Source organism: Lepidochelys olivacea, assembly GCF_965140295.1.
Source record: "Lepidochelys olivacea isolate rLepOli2 genome assembly, chromosome: 6".
Classification (NCBI taxonomy): Eukaryota; Metazoa; Chordata; order Testudines; family Cheloniidae; genus Lepidochelys; species Lepidochelys olivacea.
In genome coordinates, this window is record NC_140416.1 from 18,760,330 (window position 1) to 18,783,538 (window position 23,209).

Below are 23,209 nucleotides of genomic sequence, written 5' to 3' on the forward strand. Positions count from 1 at the left end.
TCTCCCAATGCCACCCCCGGCTTTGCATGGCCCCACCCGCCGGGCGGGCGGTAGAGGCTCGCCCCCCCGCTGCCATTAGCCGGTGCAGGAGTCTCCTCCCCCCGGCCCCTGGCATGGGGCGTGGGATTGGCTGCTCCGACCCCACGGCTGACAAACCGGAGCCCCTCCCCGGGCAGGCCCGCCGCCGATATAACGCTGCCCCCCTCCCCTCCCTTCCCTGCCGCTCATCAGGCGCTGGCAGCGGGCAGAGCAGGAAGGGAGGTGCCGCCGCCGCCGCGCATCCATTCCCCTTTATCCCGGGCCAGGGCCGGCAGAGCCCCGGAGAATGTGAGCGGGAAGAGCGACGCACGCGGATCCGGGGCGCCGCAGCTTCTCCTGCCCTTACCTCGCTGGTGCCCCGCTCCGGTCCTCCGCTCGCGTCGCCCAGGCGGGGCGTCGGTCCGCCGGGGGCTCGGCGAGCCTCGGCTGCCCCCCATCTCTCTCCTGCCAGAGGCGCCGCCAGGCGGGGGGGGGGCGATGTTCCCCCTGGACTCCCCCTGGAGTATCTCCTTCGCGGGCTGCGGCTTCCTGGGGGTGTACCACATCGGGGTGGCCAGCTGCCTCCGGGAGCATGCCCCCTTCCTGGTAGCCAACGCCAAGACGATCTACGGAGCCTCCGCCGGGGCCCTGACGGCCACGGCCCTGGTCACGGGAGCCTGCTTGGGTGAGGAGTTCAAATAGCTTCGGGGTGGGCGGCGGCGGTGGGAAATCAAAGAGCCTGTCCCCGCTGCTAGTGCAGGGCAGACCCGGCCTTATGCCTTCCCAGCCCATGTCAAGTAGGGCCGGGGTGTGTGGGGGTGTGTGTGTGTGGGTGTCAACCTGGGGTTGTGGCTCGCACGCGCGTGTGTGTCATAAACAGGTGTGTGTGGGGGGGGCGGGAGGGGGGCGTTCATGATCCTGCCCTAGATCCTGGCTAGATGGGAGGCGGGCCATGGGATGGAAAAGTTTGAGATCCACTGGACAAGGGAAGGCCGATAAGGGATCCTCTCTGTTCACCAGAACAAAAAATACACTCCACTAGGCAAACTGTTTTGCCCCCAGGTGATCCCTTCTGCTGGTAAATTCTGAGCTGCACATAAGCAGTGTTTTGTTTTGTTTAATGTAGAAGCTCTTTGAATGGGACTGACTGTCTCTTATGGCTGGTCTTCATGGGGAAACTGAGCAGCATAACTGTTGTGGAATAAGCTATTTGGGAACAGCTCCACCTGTGGACACTAGTCTGGAATAAAAGTGACTCTATTCTAGAAGAGTGCCAGCATGGGATCTCTTTTTCTTAAATTATATGTATCTTATCCACCTTCAGGGAACTACTACTTCTCTCTTCTCCCTCCAAAATATCCTTTCAGGTTTGTTTGTTTGTTATACAAGACCATGCAGGAACACTGAGCACAGACTAAAACCAAAGAGGGACCTTTGATCTGAAATGGCAAGTGAAAACAACCCAGATTAGTCTTGTTGTTTATGGATGGGTATATGTGGCTAGACTTCAGAGAAGCTGGTTTTTCAGAGACCAGCTTCTGTGTAAGTGATCACTATGAGCCTGATATAGCCCATGAAAACTTATAAAAGGATGCCTAATGAGTACAGTGGGCCCGTAGTGGATGTTGATTTATAGTGTAGTTGATTGGGGGGGACCTTTAGAGCAGGGGTGGGCAAACTTTTTGGCCTGAGGGCACATCTGGGAATAAAAATTGTATGGCAGGCCATGAATGCTCACAAAATTGGGGGTGGAGGGCTCTGGTTGGGGGTGTGGGCTCTGGGGTGGGGCCAGAAATAAGGAGCTCAGGGTGCAGGAGGGGGCTCCAGGCTGGGGTGGGTGAGGGCTCTGGCTAGGGTGGCAGGCTCTGGGGTGGGGATGAGGGGTTTGGGATGCAGGAGGGTGTTCAGGTTGGGACTGAGGGGTTCAGTGGGAGGGGGATCAGGGCTGGGGCAGAGGGTTGGGGTGTGGGGAGAGGCTTGGGGGTGCAGGCTTTGGGTGGCGCTTACCTCGAGTGGTTCCTGGAAGCAGCGGCATGTCCCTTCTCCGGCTAGGCCAGGTGGCTCTGCACACTGCCCCGTCTGCAGGCACCGCCCCTGTAGCTCCCATTGGCTGCAGTTCCCGGCCAATGGGAGCTGTGGGGGCAGCGCTTGGGGTGGGGGCATCATGCAGAGTGGAGCCCCCTGGGTGCCCCTACACTTAAGAGCCAGAGTGAGGCCCTGCTGCTGCTTCTGGGAGCTGCATGGAGCAGCCCCCGACCCTGTTCCCCAGCTGGAGCACCAGAGTGGGGAAAGCCCCAGACTCTGCTCCTCAGCAGGAGCTTGAGGGCCAGATGCAGCCCATGGGCCATAGTTTTCCCACTCCTGCTTTAGAGCATGTCTTGCAATGTGAACTGTTTTGTACATTGTAATGCATTGATAAAATGTGGAACTTTGTTCTAAAAAGGTACTTTTGTTATAACATTACCATGCTAGGTGGGAACTGCTGTGCATTCGTGATACTGGACTAGCATTATGGTTGTGATGCAGATTGATCAAAACCAATTAATATAGGAAATTAAGCATGACTTTTTTTTTTTTAAACCTGCATCATTGTTGGACCACAATGGCGCAAGCTAAGCGAAGATTCAGCTTTTGATGAAGTTCTGTAACTTCAGTGTAGTTAAAAGAAACCTACTCCTTGCTCGTTGTCACTCTTACCACCGTGTGGGGACGGAAACATAGAGCAGATGAGTTCTTAATGGCTTTGTACTGGAAGCAGAAAAGTGACTGGAGGAAAAAGTAGGGACAGCATATAATGTGCTTATGAGTTTGGCTACCCACGCTGATCATCTGTGTCTCCAAGAAACTAGGAAAGCTCTTTAAATAGAGAGGCTGAAAATAAGGGGGACAAGGGGCAATCACCTTTCTAAACCTGCTCTTTTTCATTCCTGAGCTGCTTACGAGACCCTATAATACAAAGAGTTCAGTGATGCTGTCAAGGCTGATTCCCCACTCTGGCACTTCAAGTGCAGAGGGTGGGGGCCCGCAAGGATTTTAAAATTAATACTTGCCACTCCAAGCTTGTAGTAAACTCCCAAGGTTACAGCTTCTCTCTGACCTTGGCTTGGTAAACGCTGCCAGCACCCAAACAAAACCCCTTTTGGAACCCAAGAAGACGCACTTGGGAATTCCTTCCTGTTGGTTACTCTCAAGCCCTTTCACCCTCCCTCCCCCCTTCAGGGAAGAGCTAAGAAACAAAAGAAATCAGCTGTTGCTGCCAGGTAATTAAACATATGCATAAACCTTTTAGGACACCAAAAATACAATCCTGTTTTTTAAAAAAAAAAAAAAAAAAAAAACCCAAAGAAAAGAAAATACATTTGGAACTTAGGCTTTTGCTAGATTTTTAAAAGAGCAATTACAAAAATTAAGCACCCAAAATAGCTTTCTTGGGGGTTCAGCTTAAAGGTTACAAGCATACCAAAGCATCTGGGGTTAGCTCAGAGGAGTCCATTAGCCATAAGAAATAAACAGTAATAACCCTAATCCCATCTTTGTAAACATTCCTGATCTACTTACACATTTGGGAGTTACAAATAAGTAGTTCTAGGATCTGATGATTTATGATCATACCTGCCTTAAAGCTTCTCATAGCATAACTGCTTCCTGTTCCTGTCTTTTCCGGAGAAAAACAGACACAAAGAGGAAGTTTTCTTTTCTCTCCCCCCCACCCCATTTTAAAAAGTTCTGTCCTTCCCATTGTCTCTTTTGGTCAGGTGCCCATTCCCTTTCGTTTACCTGGGGGACTTTTTTAATCCTTTACAGGTAAAGCAAGCAGAGAACAGCCACCAAGAGGGACTTATAGCTGGCTGGCTGGGTGTCCATAAAAGGGACCAATTCTCCCCCCCCCTTTCATTTATCATGATGAAATGTCCAGGAAACTGTAGTCACTTGGTGGACTGGATTGCCAGACCTGTATAGCTAAGAAATGCCACCATGTCCAACATGCAGCAATATAATGGATTTTAAAATGTTCTATGTAACTAAACTGAGGAGAGTGTGTGCACGTATACACACACTGAGGCATGTTTTGTGTATGGGTGCAAAGAATTCAGAGGTGAAGGGGTTAACAACGACTCACGAGTATCTGCCTCTTTATACTAGGATATAATCACACTCTACGCTTGGGTACAATAACAAGTGGTTATACTTGCCACTTGGTGTTCCTCTCCCTTGATCCCCGGAAGTTAGGCCTCTCTAAAAGTTCTGTCTGTTCTGTGGAACCTGCTGTGGTTTTGGAGTGGGGGGCCTGCATGCAATGGATCAGGCCAACTTGTGTGGCAAGACCAAACCATGTTTTACCTACATCAGGGACTTATAGGCCAGTGGCTCTCAACATTTCCAGACTACTGTACCCTTTCAGGAGTCTGATTTGTTTTGCATAGCCCGAAGTTACACTTCACTTAAACTACTTGCTTACAAAATCAGACACAAAAATACAAAAGTGTCCCAGCACACAATGACTGAAATATGGCTGACTTTCTCATTTTTACCATAGAATTATAAAATCAATTGGAATATAAATATTGTACTTACAGCTCAGTGTATAGAGCAGTATAAACAAGTCATTGTCTCATGAAGTTTTAGTTTGTACTGACTTTGTACCCCTGGTTGAGAACCACTGCTATAGACTGTAACTGGCTTTTCCCCCAACATGACTACTTCTACAGTGACAACCAGTCTAGATGTAACTGCGCCCTATGGGACCTCAAACACTTATTTGCAGGGAATTTGCCAGAATGTACCATGGGTGGGGAGTATATGGGCTACCCATACTGCAGTCTGAGACTGTAGCCTTGCTCCTTGTGCCAGTTGCTCTGGTGGAGGGGGTAGGACTTCTTTAATCTATCACTTCCCATGGAGTATTCCGTCTAGAGAGAGCTGCCGCTGCCAGGGACTCGCCTGATGCAGCTGCTTCTCTGTCCACCATTGAACTTTGGTCAATGACAGAACAACTAGGTCATGTCTAGACGTACAGCGGCACAGTTGTGCCGATACAGCCCTGCCGCTGCAGTGCATGAGGGGAAGATGCTCTGTGCTGACGGGAGAGAGCTCTCCCATGGGCATAAACTCTGCCCCCCCCCCCCCCAAAGTGGCAGAAGCTATGTCAGCTGGAGAAGCTCTCCTGCTGACGTAGCGCTGTGCACAAGCACTTAATGTTGGTGTAACTTACGTCACTCGGGAGTGGCTTATTCACACCCCTAAGCAACATACGTTATGCTGACATAGGCTGTAGGGTAGACATAACCTTCATTTCTACTCAGAGAATCCCATTGCCACCCTGATCTGCAAGGAAAACTCTTGTAAACAAGAAACTGGGTGCCAGGAACTCCTGAGTACTGCTTTTCGCTCTGACACAGATTCCCTTTGTAGCCTCAAGCAAGTAACTTATCCCGTCTACCGCTATTCCTGTTTGTATTCAGGTAACACCTATAGTATGCCAGGTGCTGTCTAGGCACACAGTCCCTGCCCCCAAAGAATCCACAATCAGGGACTCCTATAAACTAGGATTAATAATATTTATTTGCCTATATCCTGGGGGGTGTTGGGGGATAAGTACTGAGGAGAGACCAGCCTAAAACCAGATCCTGAGCTGGTGTGAATCAACACAACTCCATTGAAGTCAATGAAGCCAAGTTGATTTGTCTGCAGAGGATTCAGTACCTAGATCCAAACCCTTCTGTGTTCTGTAGGATGGTTTGAAATCTGATCTGAACTTGGTGTGTCCAGTCTATTTCTGTAGCTGTGTGTGGTGCTCTGTAGGTAGCTGGCACCTGTCATTTCCGTTAATGGGAGAGCAGACGAGTCAACAGAACGCAAAATGGCTGACTCTGGTTTGCCACTGAAGGTAAAAGTGGCCTTGGTGCCCAGCTGGGCACGTCCAACAGTCCCTGCACCTCATCCCTGTCGTAAACACTTGACTCTGAACCCTAGACTGTAGTTCCAAGGTTAGGCTTGGAGTGCATGGACTGAATCACTAATGGGAGAGGACACAAAGGTTGCAGACTCCTGCACTTGTCAGCAAAACAGCTTGTTCCAGGAAAAGCTATCAGTGGCTGCATGACACATGTTGGAAGCTGGGTGGTAGCAGGTGCTGCAGGATACTGGTTGCTCAGGGTTCTAATGCAATTGTGGCAGCTGCCCTGTGGTGCCCTCTGATCATCAAATTACAACACTAAAGTATCTTTGTTTCTATTGATTGATGACAAGCAGAGGGGCACTTTGGAGAAGCCCTGTTTGCCTGCAGATATGACTGAGGCTATGGTGCATATGTACCTTGCCTCTGAACTCAACTGGACCTCATCATGCCATGTCAAATGCTGTCTGGGCAGGGGTGAGGTTCTCTTGTATGTTAGCGCATTCTGCCTGATTTCATTCTGTCTCAAAAGTCCTGATCCAAGTCAGTGGAAAGACTCCTTCTGCTAGCTTCACGGGGCTTTGAGTCAAAGCCCCAAGGCCCCTACAGTCAGGCTTCTGTTAGTAGCAGCATCTTCCCAGTCTGCACTTGGTCCCTGCAGCATGCAACTATCATGGTCTCTGATTGCCTCCAACTTGTCACTGGGTTAATTCTCCAACATCCCTGAATTAGGAGCAATTTATTTGTATTATGGTTGAGCACCAGTCAAGATCAGGGCCTCATTGTGGTAGAGGCTGTACAAACATGGAACAGAGTGCCTGACCAAAGAACTGTTAGTTTAAACAGGGGCAAGATGCCACAGGTGAGTGAGAAACACAGAGCAAAGACAAGGGTGATAGTGGAAGGAACACAGTTGTGTATATGCACTCTATGTGGGCTCTTATTTAGAAATAATATAGGTGAACAAGAGGTTTTAATAAATCCCGAATGGACCCTCACCTAGCTATTGTTAGGTATAGGTATGCCTCCATGGGCATCACAGTGGATTGAGGATTTTGGATGCTTCTGAGAGGGTAGCTGCATTGGTAGCATATCCTCTACATCTGAAGTACGTAAGGTAGTGTCCTACACCAGTACGATGCCTGTGCACTTGGTGTGGAGCACATTCTACATTAGAGCCCTCTTAATGCGAACTTGGATATCGCTAAATACTTGTAGCGTTGCAAACAATTTCAAGGCATGTCAATGTGCAAATTACAGCTGTAGGTAGCATGAACCACTTTTAAAATGTAGCCATGTCTGGGTCAGAGGAGAAAGCAGCTGTTTTTTAAACAGTGGGGAAGTGAGATGGGGCAAACTTGGATGTGAACTCTAGGACAGAACTCTGTTCTTAGTGCCATGGACTATTTAAACTGGGGACCTTCTCTACTGTGCAGTAAAATCTCTCCTGACCCCATCCTTTGAGTTACCTATAACCATCTCCAATAATCCAATTGCATTGTTGATAGATCTGCCTTAGAGGGATGACTGCCAATATCAACTCTTCTGGACTTTGAACGTTTGGTTCTAGAGAACCTTGGCATTTTAAACCTGATGCTTAGACCAGCAGATCATCCTTTCTGGGTTATGTAACCTATAATGTCCATGGACCTGTAACCATCTCTAGTATTCCTGTAACATGCAATTGCTCTCTGCTGTAGAGTAGCATAAATGAATGCAGATTGGCTCTGCTAAATCCTCCACTTTTTCAAGGAGGAGGCAGCTTTGTTGTACACACCTGGTTACCACAAAAACATGTTATCAATGATTCACTTGAAGCATAAATAATCTGACACTATCAGCAAATGCCATAAAGCATGTAAGGACTTCACCAGTAATGAGAATCCTGCACACACAGCTGTGAGCCAACATAGAGGAGGCCACAGATTTATGAGCAGGATAATGTTGTTTGCTCATGACATTCTTTAAGAGGGTGTCCTTAGGTTAGAGGCTATACCAAGGTTTTATTGGTGTCATAGTTAAGACCTTTTGTCCCAGCCTTGATCTGGGACGAGGCAATGGCTATTTGATGTTCAGGTATATGCTCTCGGGTGATAACACAATAAGCTGTCATGTGACCCCAAGGAAGACCACTGCTCAACACCAGAGACCTTTGTGCGGGCAGCACATTTTCCTTTCTGCTGAGGCTCACTGAGGTCAATGAACAATAATAACCCCTGCTAAAAAGGACACCTCGGGAGTTTGTTCATAGCGTGCACACAATGGCTTATAAACAGACAGCAGAGATTACTGTGTATGGAAAATGTTGGACCAAATCCCCTGTTAATAGACCTAGGCAAAGCCCCCCCCCACCCCCTGAAGTCGGAGTGACCCCATCTTTCATTAGCTGAAGTCTGGCCAGCAAAGTGTAGATTGGGAGGCAATAGTCTATGACTTTCTGTGCAATCATGGAACGAGGGAAGGAAATGGGACAGCCTGAAGCTGTCTCCACATGAAAAGGAGATTCCCTACCCCAGGTATAAATTGCGTAGTTGTGGCATATGGACAGCTTCTTAAGATCCTGGGAAGAACTTGTGTGGAAATCTGTAATTATGCATGGTGCCTCACAAACACACTTAAGAAAGGGGGGCCCCTCAAACTTTAAGTAGCCACTATGGCCTTGTTTGGAAGAACTACCACCTTGCATCTACATGCAAAATACTCCATTGATGTATATATATTTTTTTTCTTCCCCAGCGATCAGTATAACCTACTCCAGAATCAGTAGAGGTGAAGCCCTGAGTCTTAAATCATGATGGTATGGTGCATCCACACAGGCACCAAATCTGTCAGCTGGCAAATGTCCTTGGCTTGCAGACTGACAGTTTCCCTCCCACCGTGGTTCCACAGGTCCCTGACTTGCTGCCCCCTCACTAGTCTTCCCAGCTGGAAAAAGTTGACAGCAATGATGATTGATCATATTACTTGCTCATCTCTAGAGAAATCCTTTTAAGATCATGTGAGGCCTGCTTATAATATGGAAAGTCTTTTTTGTTTGCCATTTGACTGTTAATGCATGTCAGGTTAGCATTTTATTTGAAGGGAAATGGTAATTCTATTCCATTGGCCTTTCAAAGGATTATATCAAGACTGACCTCCTCCAGACTGAATCAGTCCTTTTTCTCCCCCGAAATCTCTTCTCAGTCTGAAATCTCCCTTGGCTTCTCTAGAGCTAGAAGTGTTAGGTAAACCAAACTTAAGGCTTGTGAACTGTGTGTGTGTCTGTTTGTCCAGTAGCCCATTGGATCATTTTCTCTAAATTGCGTGACTCAACCACATGAACTTCCAAAGCACTGGGTTTGCAGATGATTGTGGTTGGACTCTTGCCTCACACTCCCTCCCCACTCAGCCCAGACTATCTGTGCCCGACTCTTTTGCTTGCTGCCTTGCTTCTTCTGCCGTTTATACACGTGCAAAGTGGGTGTAAGAGACCTGACCAGCATGAGTGAGTGAAGCCTTCTGATGTAGTTGCATATTGCACATGCCCCATACTGCTGTAAGGGATCGTGCAAGTGGCAAAGCAGTAGAGTATCTGGCCCTCTGCTCTCATGAGCTGGCAGGGGTTGGAAACTGACAAGAATCCTGCTGTCAAAGAGCATTATCTTTTGGAGTTTCAGCACCCCTTCAGCTCACAAGAATGGAGCAAAGAGAGTGGGTGGCATTGTGTGTGCTTGCTCCCCAGGCAAAATACAGCTGATACCGGAATGCTGAGCCTGCTGGCATCCTCTCACACTGGTGGCTTTTCTTCATAGCCTCTAAACTTACCCAGTTCAACCCTTTTGTCTCCCTCACTCCTTCAGTTGCTAAGTGTGCTTGGTAGCACAGAAGGGAGGGGAGCTGGACTGCAGCCTCAGAGCTCCCAGAATCCTGGAGATCTAGGAGTGGTCACTCTGTAGCACTCTTGTCAGGCTGCCTGGCTTGTCAAGCAGTAACAAGTACATTAAAGGGGTTGGCCGATAGCAAAAAAGACGAGGAAGAGGAAACTAACTACTCTGTGGCTTTCGTGGGTAAACTTGATCCTGTTGCAAGAGGCCACAAAGTGATTAGAATGTCCTGTGACCTTTCTAAGATGGCTCCTGGGAGGAAGGCATTAATCCACTGTATTAGAGCTTACATGTGATGCTGAGGCCTGCCCTGCCAAGGCACCTCAACAAAAATGAACGTGAAGATTCTCACTCGGATTTCCTGGGCAGAAGAACAAAAGGGGGTCTGTCTGGATCATGCTCAGGACTGGTTGCAGGCACAGCCAACAACTTGTGACATCAGTTCACAGTACTGTGGAGGTCGCATGGAACACGTTTCTGTGGAAAGTGATCTGCAACTAAAATGCCTAAACAAACCAGACGTTGAGGTGATCCCAGCAGGGATTAGTTAGGGCAGGTAACTTGTCTGGTCTAATCAGTGCCTAGAGGGGTGCGGTGCAGAAGTAAATTGCCATTGCATTTCTGGCGCAGCCTTCTGTGGCTTTGTAACTACCTGTGATCAGACTGCAGGAGCTTCGGGCTCTGAAAGGAATGATTCCGACAGACTATGAATGAAAGAGTAGGGACTTCGCTACAGACTAGTGTATTGGGCGGCCAATCTGAGGAGCTTTATAATTAGAAGCTCATTGTAGCCTGCTGGCCACCTCCCAAGGTCTACAGCTACATCACTCATCCTCCCTGATGCAGAGGATCATTACAGAAGGATGACTTCTCTCTGTCTCCCCACAACATGGCTAAGGGATTCAGATGCAGATCTCTCTAAGTCATGGTTTTCCCTTCCTAAGTCTTGGACCTTGTCCATGCTGGGAGTTTTGCCTTGATTCCAGCCATGGCCAATCAGTTTACGAGAGCAAACACCTAGTGTCGTCCCTGTGGACCATACCTGCTGTGATGAAACCAGGATGAGCTGCACCAGTACAAATAATGGCTTTTCTCTGTCTGCTGGTGCAGGTGCAGCTGTTGTGATGGCTGCGGTCTGGCAAGTAACCAGGGTATAAAACCCTGGTGAATGTGTTTTGAGCAGCCATTTTCCAGACTCCTGGTTGAGTGGGAAACCTTGATTATTGTTCCTTGCTGTGAAGGGGAAATGGGTTCATACCACAAAGTCTCTCTCTTATCGTTTTTGAAGACCCCTGTTTGGAGGTAGGATTTGAAGGCTGCAGCATCTGGGAGACTTTCTCCCCTGCCAGTTATCGTGGCTGAGAGGAACAGAAACTGATGAAAGATCTTAATGGTTGGGTGAGCCCTTAAGCAAGGCCAACATGACCTGCCCCAATTCACCTCTTAGTGGGGTCCCTGGATGCAACTTACTTAGGGCTTGGCTACGCAGGAAGGCTATGCTGGCATATGGTAGGGTGTGAATTTTAAACCACTATATTTAAATTTAGTATAATTCCCTGTATGGATGCATTCTGAAATAAGAGTGTGTGGGGGACAGCTACTCTGCCCTGTTGACAAGCCCTAAGTCTCCTAAAATACATGCACGTACAGAGAAGCCAATTCCAGGCACATTCTTAGCTCCATGAGGGCTCTGCTCTGCCTGGCAGGTCTCAGGCTAAACTCTGCTGTCTCATGATTCCTCAGGCTTCTATCCTGTTTAACAGCTTTGTAGGAGGAGCAGAGGGTTAGCTTTTAAACAGGGCTGCATGCTATGCTTTGTGACCAGTACACTCAGATCTCAGTTGGTTAGAAATGTCAGTCATTTTTTGTGCTCAAGAATCGGCTGCTTGTGGGCCATGATGATAATCTTCCCTTCATTTCTGGTATTGTAGCATCACAACCCGAAGAGAACCTGCTAACCTTTCAGCCCTTCCTCCCCACCCCCATAAGTAAATCCCATATGGAAAGGGATTCCTTGCAAAGCTAAATGTGTCCCTGGTCTCCTCCCAGGGTGACTCAGAGCAAAATTTCTCATTATGACTTAGTTGCTGTCAATTTGCCCTGTCGGCCTAATACTGCTGGAGAAAAGTTGGCTGGTGTAATGTTGCTCTTAATACATACCCACATGATGGAAGGGCAAAGAGGACATAGCAAGTGGGGCCATAACAGGCGCTTGGCATAGCATAAGGTGGCTGGCATATAGTGCCAACTGGAAAAGCTGATCTCTTGTGCACAGAATGTGCTTGGAGCCTAACACTGCTCCTCAAGGGCCCTGGTTTTTTCATGAATTGGTGCAAGCTCTTGAAGTCTTATTCTTATTGTGGTAGGTGCTGATCTTGGGTGGGAGGCTCTAGCAAAAGGAGACTTCTGTACATGCACCTATTAAGAGAGGAGTCCCTGTGCTAAAAAAATTACAGCCTAAAGAGACTATTCAGACACAGGAAGTATTACTAGCCCCTTTTTATTGAGGCACAGTGAGATTAACGACTTGCATGAGCTCACAAGAGGCGCCTGTAGCAGAGGTAGGTATCAAACACAAGCTTCTCAGGCCTAGTTCAGTGCTTTAGGCACAAGACCATCTTTCCTATCTGGGGAACGGGAATCTTTTTTTCTCTACATTCAATGGGATTTGGGTTAGGACACTAATCCCTGGAGTAGATATATTTTAAACTTTGACCATGTGGGCCCGGGTGGGGTTGGAGAAAGAATGGCAAGGAAAGTAACTCGCTTGGTAATCTGACACAGCCAGCATGACTCCTGTGTTCATGCTTATCCCCCATGGGCTAGTGGCTATTAACTCCCCCAGGCCCAGTCAGTACAGGGCCCAGATCTCAACAGAAGCAGTCTGGCTTTCTCCAGTCTGAGTGAGTGACAGGAGAAACCAAGGTGATAAGGGCTGGTTCTCATCAGCTGACTAGGGCAGAAATTACCTTTTGTTCTTGCTGCTTTCCAAGGCAGATGGCCTGGTGAGCTCTGCAGGGGTGTGGGTGGGGATGTGCTATGTATGGTCGTTCTGCTCCCCCCTCCCCCCCAGGTTTTGAGGCTACATGAAATCTGTCAAGTACTCTGTGGATTTTTCTCTGTGCTACCCTCTACCCCTGAAAATGGGCACAGACTGACTGCTGCTTCTTTGCCTCTCTCCTGCCTTGCAATGGAAGTACAGAGTTCTGGCTGAAAGGCTGTCTAATTTCACTGCAGCTTCTCGAACAGCTGCACCAATGCTACAGGGTAAATCCATGCAGCTCTGCTGATTTACCCCCATTGAGGAGCTGGCCTTAGCTTTTTGTGTGTTGGGTTCATTCTCCCAAAGCAAGACTCCCCTGTCCTAACCCGACTGCATCTATACCTTGGGGCAAGAGCATGTAGCCGATATCTCCTGTAGTGGAGGTGCGCCCAGTGTGACACATTTGTACCAGGACAGCAGTTTTCGCTGTGCTGATCTTGGCTTGTCCTGCAGACCTGTCAGCTGAGCACCTGATTCTTCACTGCCTCCCGCCTTGGGTAGTCACTTAACCCCAGGTGAAGCAGTTGTCACTCACTAGTGAGTTTGAGTGGTAGCATTTTACCCGCACCTGATGCACATTGGACTAGTTTCAACACCATTGGTTTTAGTGGAGTTGCTCCAGATTTGAACTGCAAGAGAATAAGGCCCCATTTTTGCCCTGTGTGTGGTCATCTATGCCTGTACAAGGCAGTAGAGACTCAGGCCATTTAACTCTCCTGGAGGGGGTTTGGGTGGGGGTGTGTGCGTGCGTGTGTGTTTGTCTCCTGTCTTCCTGCTTCTGGCATTTGCAGGGTGGGGACCTCAAAGAAATGAGCATTGCAGTTTACTTGGCATGCAGCTCCTGATCAATCTCATCTCCTATAGATGCCACATGGCAGAAAGTTCTGATCTCTCCTTAACCCAGGAGCAGGGGGTCAGAACAGAATCGTCCCTTGTGCTTAGTGGGTTTCATTCTGTCCTCCCATCAGAGCGGTTCCACTGAGTTCTGGAGGGTTGCCTGGAGAGAGAGAGAGGGCTGAAGTTGGCTCTTCAGTATGTCTTGCTAGATTCCTGGGTAGAGAGGGTCAGTCTTATTTTAAAACCTCCCCCTTTTGTGCTTTGTTCTGCCATGCTAACATCTCTCTAATGCTGCATTGCTGATCACTGTATTAAGACTTACATAAGGGAATTATCTTATGATGAAAGAAAAGATGATCCAGCCTGGATCAACTGCTTTAATCCCAATAGCAACAAAGCAGAATGATCCTGGCTGCCAGTCTAAGCTAAGCTCTTCTCTACCCGCTTGCTCAGCAGCGGCTCCCTTATTCATGGCTTGGCATAGGCAAGTATTTCAATGCCTGATACAAAGGTAGTAGTGAGTCAGACCGCTGTTCACATGACTTACTATTGTGCAATGCCTTGGACTCTAACATAAAGGTTTTAGATGTAAAATGTAACTAAGAATGGCAGCTTGTACAGTTCACCTGCTTGCTCCCACTAGCTCTCTCCAGTGTACTGTTTAGCTGAAAAAACACAACTGAATTCCTGTTAGCCCTTCATGGCCAATATATCCTGCCTTGCACTCTGGCAGAGTTGCCAGCTGCCTTGCATAGATGGAACTCAAACAACTGTGCTTACATATGGACTCTGGGACGGTGTCTTACCGCGCTGTGTATGCGGGGTGGAAGGTAGCAGCATGTGGGATGATTGACTTGTGAGAGCTGAGGCAAAACCCAAGGTGGCTTAAATCCATTTTTATCTACCATCTCCTCACTCTTCGATGGGGCAGGGAAAGGGGACAGACCTATTTCTAGTTGGGGTTGATCTCCTAATAGGAAACTGGACCACAGCTGATGGCCACACCTCTTGGTCTCCAAAGACTAACCCCAAAAGGAGCCTTTAGGTTGTGTGTTTTTGTTTGTTTTGTTAAATAAACTGTGGCCAGTGGGTCTCTACTCAGACTGAAACAGTTAGCATAACCTGTACGTAATACCTATTTATTAGGTAGGAGGGCTGGCCTTGTGGCTGAAGCACTGCCCTGGGACCCAGGGGAGGGAAGTCCAGTTGTCCACTCTGCCATATTCCATGTCTTTCGGCAGGTCACATGAAGCCAGACCTCTAGTACTTGGCACCTATAGTGTGGGTCAGATGGATGCTGAGCCCTTCTGAAACAACCTGCTGAGCCCTTTTGAATATCTGGCCTTGATTGTGGGGGCTGAGCTCCAGCAACATTTGTTCCTTGATCTTGCAGCTTTAGCCACTCACCTGTAAAATGGGGGTGTTGAAGAGTAACCGGCCCCTTTGAGAGAATGGGTTCAAGTCACCTGTGATGAGATGGATGGGGTCTGATACAGGGCACCTGGCCTCTAGAATGACCCAGGCAACAGGAAAGAGCAGCAGAGAGCTGGTGAGAGTTGCATGAGAGCCATAGTCAGGAGCTGCTGGGGGGAACTAGTGTGTAGAGAACTGATGCACTATTTGAGGAGTGCTATGGATGGGAGTCACTGGAGGGAAGCCCTGGTGAGGGGAAGGCTTGTGCAGAGGCCCCCCCAATAAAGGGGAAGAACCAGCTCAGCCAGTGCAGGCTGAGGGTTGATTCTGGAAGGAGTTTCCCATGAGTAGGGATAAGACTTGTCAGCGAAGGGGTTTCCAGAGCAGAACACTGCATCAAGCTCTCTTGCAGAAGGTCTAAGTTGCAGGCTGTGGAGAGGAGTTGGAACAGCCTGGGGAACTTTGAGGGGCGTAGAGGCTCTGGAAGAGGGGCAGAGGAATTGAAGTGGGACTATTGACTCTCTGGTGGGTGGCCTGGAGATGGTCCCTGGTGTGCAGCTGGAGAACTGCTACATTTTAATCTGTTTTACTTTGGGGTTTTGAGAATCGTCGTAATCTGAAGGATCTGCTGATAAATTTTTTAGTATAAATGCAACTATGCCCAGAAGCAGGGTTACAATTAGGATGGTAACGTTTCTGTCCTCCACCAAGGAGGTGACAGTCAAGTTTTATTGGTGGTAGAGAAGATAAGGAAACTCAGGCAGCCTCAGGGACTGTAGGAGAAACTGAGGCAGGATTTATCAGTCTTGCCACAGGAGGGCACCCTGGTGGGGACAAGTCTGCCGTAGAGGGTAACAGTACTTGCTTACCTAGATAGGGGAACTGTAACCGATCTCTTATTCTGCTCCCATTGAAAACTAGAGGGAAATGAGCCGGAAAACTCAAGGAAAAAAGAGCAGGCTATTTATGGCCTATGGCCAGGCTTTCTAGGAACCCTCCTTCGCAGAACTGTTTGTACAATGCTGTATCTGAGTTCTGCACAGGCCCTCTGACGAATGAAGCATTTACCATAGGAGTAGCGGATTATGCAACAAGGCTGACCTATAGGTTGACCTCGAGGGGAGGGGAGGGGTCTGTATTTACTATGTCTACAGTTTAGAAAAGTCTCCTTTCTCACATGCTCATCAGGAACAGTCAGCCAATCCCCGTCTCATTAACAGGTGCCAAAGCAGTGGGGTGGGGTGGGGTGAAGGGAGGGACTGAATCTATTCAGGAAAGAATTTTCTGTAGTATCTGGCGGATGAATCTTGCCCATATGCTCAGGGTTTAGCTGATCGCCATATTTGGGGTCGGAAAGGCATTTTCCTCCAGGGCAGATTGGAAGAGGCCCTGGAGGTTTTTCGCCTTGCTCTGTAGCATGGGGCACGGGTCACTTGCTGGAGGATTCTCTGCTTCTTGAAGTCTTTAAATCATGATTTGAGGACTTCAATAGCACAGATATAGGTGTGAGGTTTTTTGCAGGAGTGGTGGGTGAAATTCTGTGGCCTGCATTGTGCAGGAGGTCAGACTAGATGATCATAATGGTCCCTTCTGACCTAAATATCTATGAATCTATTTAAAAATTTAAAAAATAAAGTCCTAGAGGAACTCTTTGTACTAGTATGACACTCCTTAACATGCTTGGGTTTCATAAATGATCATACCGAATGCCTGCAAAAGATTCATGCTAATTCTAACTCGGAGGTAGGCAAACTGGCCCACAGGCCACATCTGACCCGTGGGACCATCCTCCTGGCCCTTGAGCTCCTGGCCAGGGAGGCTAGCCCCCAGCTCCTCCCTTGCTGCCCCACCCCCTGCAGCCTCAGCATGCCATGCTGCCAGCACTCTGGGCGGCAGGGCTGCAAGCTCCTGCCAGGCAGTGCGGTGGCATAGCTGGCTCCAGCCGGGGGGTGCAGCTGCCAGACATGCTGCTCTGAGCATCATGATAAGGGGGTGAGGAGCAGGGGGGTTGGATAAGGGGCAGGGGATCTCAGGAGGCAGTTGGATAGGCATGGGAGTCCCCGGGGGCCTGTCATGGGGCGGGGGTGTGGATAGAGGTCAGGGGACAGGGAGCAGGGGGGGGTTGGATAAGGGGTGGGGTCCCAGGGGGCCAGTTAGGGGACAAGGAGCAGGGGGGGGTTGGATGGGTGGGGGGCAGTCAGGGGGTAGAAAGTGGAAGGGGGTGGATAGGGGGTGGGGCTAGGCTTTTTGGAGAGGCACAGCCTTTCCTACCAGCCCTCTGCAGTTTTGGAGCCCCAATGTGGCCCTCAGGCAAAAGGTTTGCCCACCCCTGTTCTAACTCCCCATACAGGACTCTGGAAATATTATTTTAAGTAGTTTATGATCTAAGGATTTATACACTTTCCAGACAGCAAACAAATTTGAAAAGGTGTAGAACATGAGACACTAATGCCTGTGAGAAATCCGACACCCACCCCTCCACCCAGACAAGATACAGTACATGGTTCTCAAAAAGAAAAGGAGGACTTGTGGCACCTTAGAGACTAACCAGTTTATCTGAGCATAATCTTTCATGAGCTACAGCTCACTTCATCGGATGTATTCAGTGGAAAATACAGTGGGGAAATTTATATACAGAGAGACCATGAAACAATGGGTGTTGCCATACACACTGTGACCAGAGTGATCACTTAAGGTGAGCTATTACCAGCAGGAGGGCCGGGGGTGGAGGGGGGGACCTTTTGTAGTGATAATTAAGGTGGGCCATTTCCAGCAGTTGACAAGAATGTCTGAGGAACGGGTGTGTGTGTGGGGGGGATAAACATGGGGAAATAGTTCTACTTTGTGTAATGACCCATCCACTCCCAGTCTCTATTCAAGCCTAAGTTAATTGTATCCAGTTTGCAAATTAATTCCAATTCAGCAGTCTCTTGTTGGAGTCTGTTTTTGAAGTGTTTTTTTTGTTGAATTGCCACTTTTAGGTCTGTAATCAAGTGACCAGAGATTGAAATGTTCTCCAATTGGTTTTGAATGTTTATAATTCTTGATGTCTGATTTGTGTCCAGTACATGCTTCTGGGATGCAGGAAGCAGTCGCTGCAGAAAAGCCATGTATGACACCAAGTGATCTACAATACCTGCTCTAGAGATGGGGAAACTGTGGCAGACACAGTAAGGCATAGACTGTTTTCAGGTGATCTGCTGCCTGGTCTTCACCCACAGGTGGGCCAAAAATACACACATGGGTGCTGTGAGCAACACCCACCTCCACATGTACAATACACTGCAGTTGCAAACCCCTGATAATGCCACTGCTCTGTGTGTGCAGTTGTTCGTATAGACACAAGTAAGTGTGTGCACATGCCTGGGGGAGGTTAAGGCCTGACAATCTGGCCATAAGTGACATGTCCAAGGTCATGCAAGTATCTGTGGCAGAACCAGGACGGGAACCCAGTTTGCCTGCCTGCTATGATATTCACTGTTCCTCCCACAGTGAATAGCCTGGTATAGGTTCTGTGGTATTCCTTCAGCATGGATGTCACCTGTGAAGCATAGGAAGAAAAAACTGAAATGTCCAAATCTTATCTGTACTGTTTCTGCTCCAGATTCTAAGGACCTGTGACTTTCAGTGATTGCTTGTTGGCTTTTCATGGAGTTAGTTTTCTGTTCATTTTTGGTGGTAGGTGAAGGAATCTCTTACCTCTTCCCTTCTTGGCATGGTGCCCCTTTTCCCAGTTTGCTCAAGAGCTTTGACATGCTCCCTTCCCCTTCTAGATTTCCTAGCTTTAGCAGCTGATCAACATTGTAAAAAGTCCAACCAAACCCACTTCTTGCTCCACCCTAAGGAGCCCAGAAGAAAGTGACAGCATGAATAAAAGCAATAGACAGCCTGTAAGAGACAGCTAATGAAGAGGACTGCACCCTCCCAGTTACACTGCAGTGTGATTCCCTGGGTTACCCTGTAAGAGGCAGAGATGGCTTAACCTTGGAATTCAGGGAATGGTTTAGTTTGCAGCCATGCGAGGTTCCTTGTAAATGGTGAACAGAGACCATTCTGGCAATCGAGTTGCCCAAGGAAAAGTTCCATAAGCAAATCTTCTCTCCCTGTGAAATTTCCATGCTGTTGATTTGCAAATCCTGTTGCGGTGAATCTTGTTTACATCTCAAGTTGGCCAGGAAATGGTTTTCCAATCCCTGGAGAGGGTGGTGCGTGTGTGTGGGGTGTGTTTTTTTTTTTGTGTGTTTTTTTTTTTAAGATTTCAAAATCTTTCCCCATCATGAATCAGGATGAAAAGTCCATCTTAAAAATTCTCATGAACCAAGCCAAAGAATTTCTGGTTGGGTCAATCAAAATGTTTTGTTTAATTTTGACCTTTTTTGTGTGTGGTTTTTTTTCACTTTTTTGTTTTGAAATTTTAGTTAATTTATACTGAAGTCATTTGGAACTGAAAAATGTTTTGTCTCATGTCAAGATAGACTGTTTGGAAACTTTGACTCGGGAGAGTTGTTGCAATTGACCCTTTCCCACCAACTGTTCTGGATTGACAGATTAGTATTCTGATTTCCGCCCACCACTCAAAAGCCCCTCAGTTGGAAAATTCCAGATCAGCTCTGTTTAAAACATTTAAAATGGAAACATAACCATCCTGGCGACAACTGGGGAAATAGCATGTGACTTACCCATAGTATTCAGAAAGCAGGTGAGTGTAACAACATGGACCCCCATGTGGAGTGAGCAGAGCACAATTCAGTTCTATGCTGTTTGCTCCCAGGGAAAAGCAGACAAACCCTCAAAAAAGCTGTTCTGAGCAGGAGAGAGAGAAGGGGAAAGTAGCAGGGAGGAGCTGTAATGCTTTACCAGAGCAGGTGGAAGGCAATAAGGCAACTCCTGTAACGCTGGAAGAAGAGTCTGCTTTGGGGGCAGGCGGGGGTGGGGGAGAACATACATTCTTCTCCTTATTATGAGAGTCTCGGGGAAGTTGGGAATGTGGACATCTGATTAGACCCTCTGTTACAGTATCTGTACAGCAGCATGTAAATGTGGCCCTGATCTTGGTTGGGACTTTGAGTGCTGTGTACACCTGTTGGAAGACAGCGCCTGCCCTGAAGAGTTTACACTCTAAATAGCCAAGGCAGATCATAGTGCTTGACTAACATCCTGCTGCTCTTGCCATTCCCTATGCAGAGGGGAACTCGCTTGAATCCTCTTGGTGACAGCTGAGTGGAGTGATTGAATGACAGCAGGTCTTCTGCAGGGGTAAAGACAAGGGCAGCAAAATGGGGCTGAGTGCATTAGAAATGGGAAAGCTGCACCTAAACTAACCATGCTGGTGCCTAGCACTGGTGTTGGCAGAGGTGGAGGGGTAGCATAGGCCAGTCTCTGGCATGTCCAGCACGGCCCCTGACTTCATAAAATGCCTGAATTCTATTTGAAGCCCTTAAATCTCTCTTGAGGAGCTACTATCCATTTCTTACCCCCCCCCCCCCCCGGGGATGGGGACAGGCAGAGAGGGTGTTAGAGCAATCCATTCCTCACTCTTTAGTCTCATCCTTTCTGGGTACGTTGGAAACCAAGCACAGTGATGCCGTTAACTTTCCCTTTACTTGTGGTTCCACCCAGCATCAAATTGCTTCCCCACCCGTGTTCTAAGTTCATGCTCCATGTGTGCCAGCTGCTACAGCTAATGGAACAGGAATGTCCCTGGCATGGACTGGTGCTCTTTATACCGAGATGGAGCCTTTCCAAAGGGAGCCACAACTCCCCGGGTGGGTGGCAGCAGGAATGGCTTTAGGCTAATGTTAAAACTCCTCTTTCATTCTCCTGGATGCGCTGTTCCTATCTTTTTATTTGCAGTCATTCTTCCATTTTGTTTTTTATTGGCTTAAATATTTTGCAGGTCAGATTATCTCTTGCTGATAAGAGGGCAGATGTTAATTAGGTCTGGTGATGCTTTGCGTTCTTTAGTACTGTACCATATGCCCTTGATTCAAGGTGCTGCTTTTAGATCCAGTTCTAATGCTGAAAATGACCTATCATCCGCTTTCCCCACCCCAAACTTTATTGCAGAAGTGTGGTTAGATTGTCATTAACCCCTGGTAGTGTGCTTGGCCTCAGTGGAGAGCATAGCCTTGTAGGCTCCTTTAGATCTCTGCAGAATATCTGTCTCCTCCTCTTCCATTTCTTCTTCCCCACTTCTCCTGGCAGCTTGAGGCCCAGTTCTCTGTTGCCCTGTGCACTGTGTTCCTTTACACACCCTTTGCACTAATGTGTGAATGATCACACAGTGTGCATGGCAAAGGAGACTTGGACCTCTGGTATTTTGGCACCAGGTTCTACTTGTTATGGTTGTGGGAACCAGACTGCAGCAGCTTCACAGATGGTGGGGTCTTTACCATGGCTAGCTATATAGTAACCTACCATGGCTAGCTATATCGTAACCTATGTGGAAATGGGTTTGGTGTAGCTAGAAACAAGACTAAGAACAAGCAGACCAGCCCCACAGCTAGTATTAATTCACCCCTTTGGTAGCCTCTACACAGAGGCTAAGGTCTGAGCTGGCCTGGAGACTGAACTATGGCCTTTCCTCAGAGCTGATTCTGCGAGGGCACAGGGATATTTGGGACTTCATTCACCAGGGCTGTCAGTCTGGCACTTCTCATGTGCTACCATGTCCTGGGATTCTAATAGGCAGGTGCTGCTCAGGAGCATTCAGATGGCATAGAGGACTTAAGGGGGGGCAGGGAGAGGAGGAGTCTGTTTATAACTACTGCCGGTCAAATTTTTCCATTGACCTGTCTTTTAGTGGAAATGGCTTTTTGATGAGACAGACTTTCTACATGTGTCCCACAGGCACAGCCAGAGCAGACAGAAGTGGCATACAGGTTAGGTTCTTCTATACGAAGACCCATTGGAGCCTTTCCACTGACTTCTTCTGTTGGCATTAGATCAGGCCCAATAATGAGGCTCATGTGCAAACATCCATTGCAGGCTAGTTGGTACCTTGTGGGGGGGAGGGGTAGGTGGGCTTCCTCTTTCTCCCTCTCCCCTTAATGTTTGGCCTTCACCAGCTCTCTGGTCATCCTCACTGGCAGTCCCTAGCAAAACCCAAAGCAGAATTTGTTTTGCGCTTTCCTAGAACAGCATCTCTGGTTGTCATGGGGGTATAACACCCACCCATTTATGTTCAGATGCCTTCACAGATGTCACCTGTCCTGTGACGATGACCACCCAAATGAATGAACATGATCCCCTTTGGCAGGACCTCTGCACTGGCCCTGATTCCAGGAAAGTCCCTGGCTCTGGAGTTCACTCTGCCCATCCCTCCCCAAGGGAGTTTTTATCCTTCAGTGCTGTCACACCCAAGCTTTCAGGGCAACGGCTGTTTTTAAATGGAGTAGCCGAATAGTGGCTTTTCATATACTTACAACTTCCTGTATGTAAGGACTCAAAGAATAACTAGCTCACGAGGATCAATGGCTCATCTAACATAATGTGGTGAGCTTAGTGCTGTACTGACAGCCTTGGAGACTATCATTTCCGTCCAGGGAACAAATCCAGTAGAGGCAGCAGCAGTGCAAACAGCTCCCAGTGCTGCTCCATCAAGCCTTCTCTGCCCATCTGGGCTTGCTACTTTTGATCCATAGACCCTCTATCCAACTTCTTTGTTTACAGTGTGTTGTCAACCCGTTGCACTGGCTGCTGTGGGAGGGCAAGGGGAACGTTTATCAAATGGTGGGGTAACTGATATGACTAGTAAAAAGCCTCTGGCTATGCAAGCTGAATAAGAGTAATCAAATCTCATGCTTCTGCTTTTTAGCTGCTGCTTGTGGCATTCTGGAAGCTTCTCCTTCCCCTCGACCTCTGTACAGCATTGCACAATTAGTCTTGCATGGCGTGCTAAGAACCCTGCCTTTGCAGGCTCAGGTGCTGGCCATTGCCAAAGGCAGGATAACAGGCTAGATTGGGCTCCTCATGATACACTTCTCTTTTCTTTACACACACACAGAGCAGCCCTATACTTTTCGCCTAAATGACTGAAGGAAACAACAAAACAAGGAAGAACCAAAGTGGTTCTCTGAGGATAGGACATGAAGCAATGGGGTTAAATTGCAGCAAGGGCAGTTTAGGTTGTACATTAGG

General features: G+C 48.2%; 1 protein-coding gene across 2 annotated transcripts in view; it reads left to right on the plus strand.

Moving 5' to 3' along the window:
* Positions 1 to 234: 234 nt before the first annotated feature.
* PNPLA2 (patatin like domain 2, triacylglycerol lipase) overlaps positions 235 to 23,209 on the plus strand; it is a 51,483-nt gene continuing 28,508 nt past the window's right edge. For both annotated transcript variants that reach the window (XM_084630868.1, XM_084630869.1), the window contains exon 1: positions 235 to 703. In XM_084630868.1, coding sequence (XP_084486994.1) covers positions 517 to 703 — 187 coding nt within the window. In that variant the 5' untranslated portion in view covers positions 235 to 516. The remainder of the gene's footprint in view (positions 704 to 23,209) is intronic.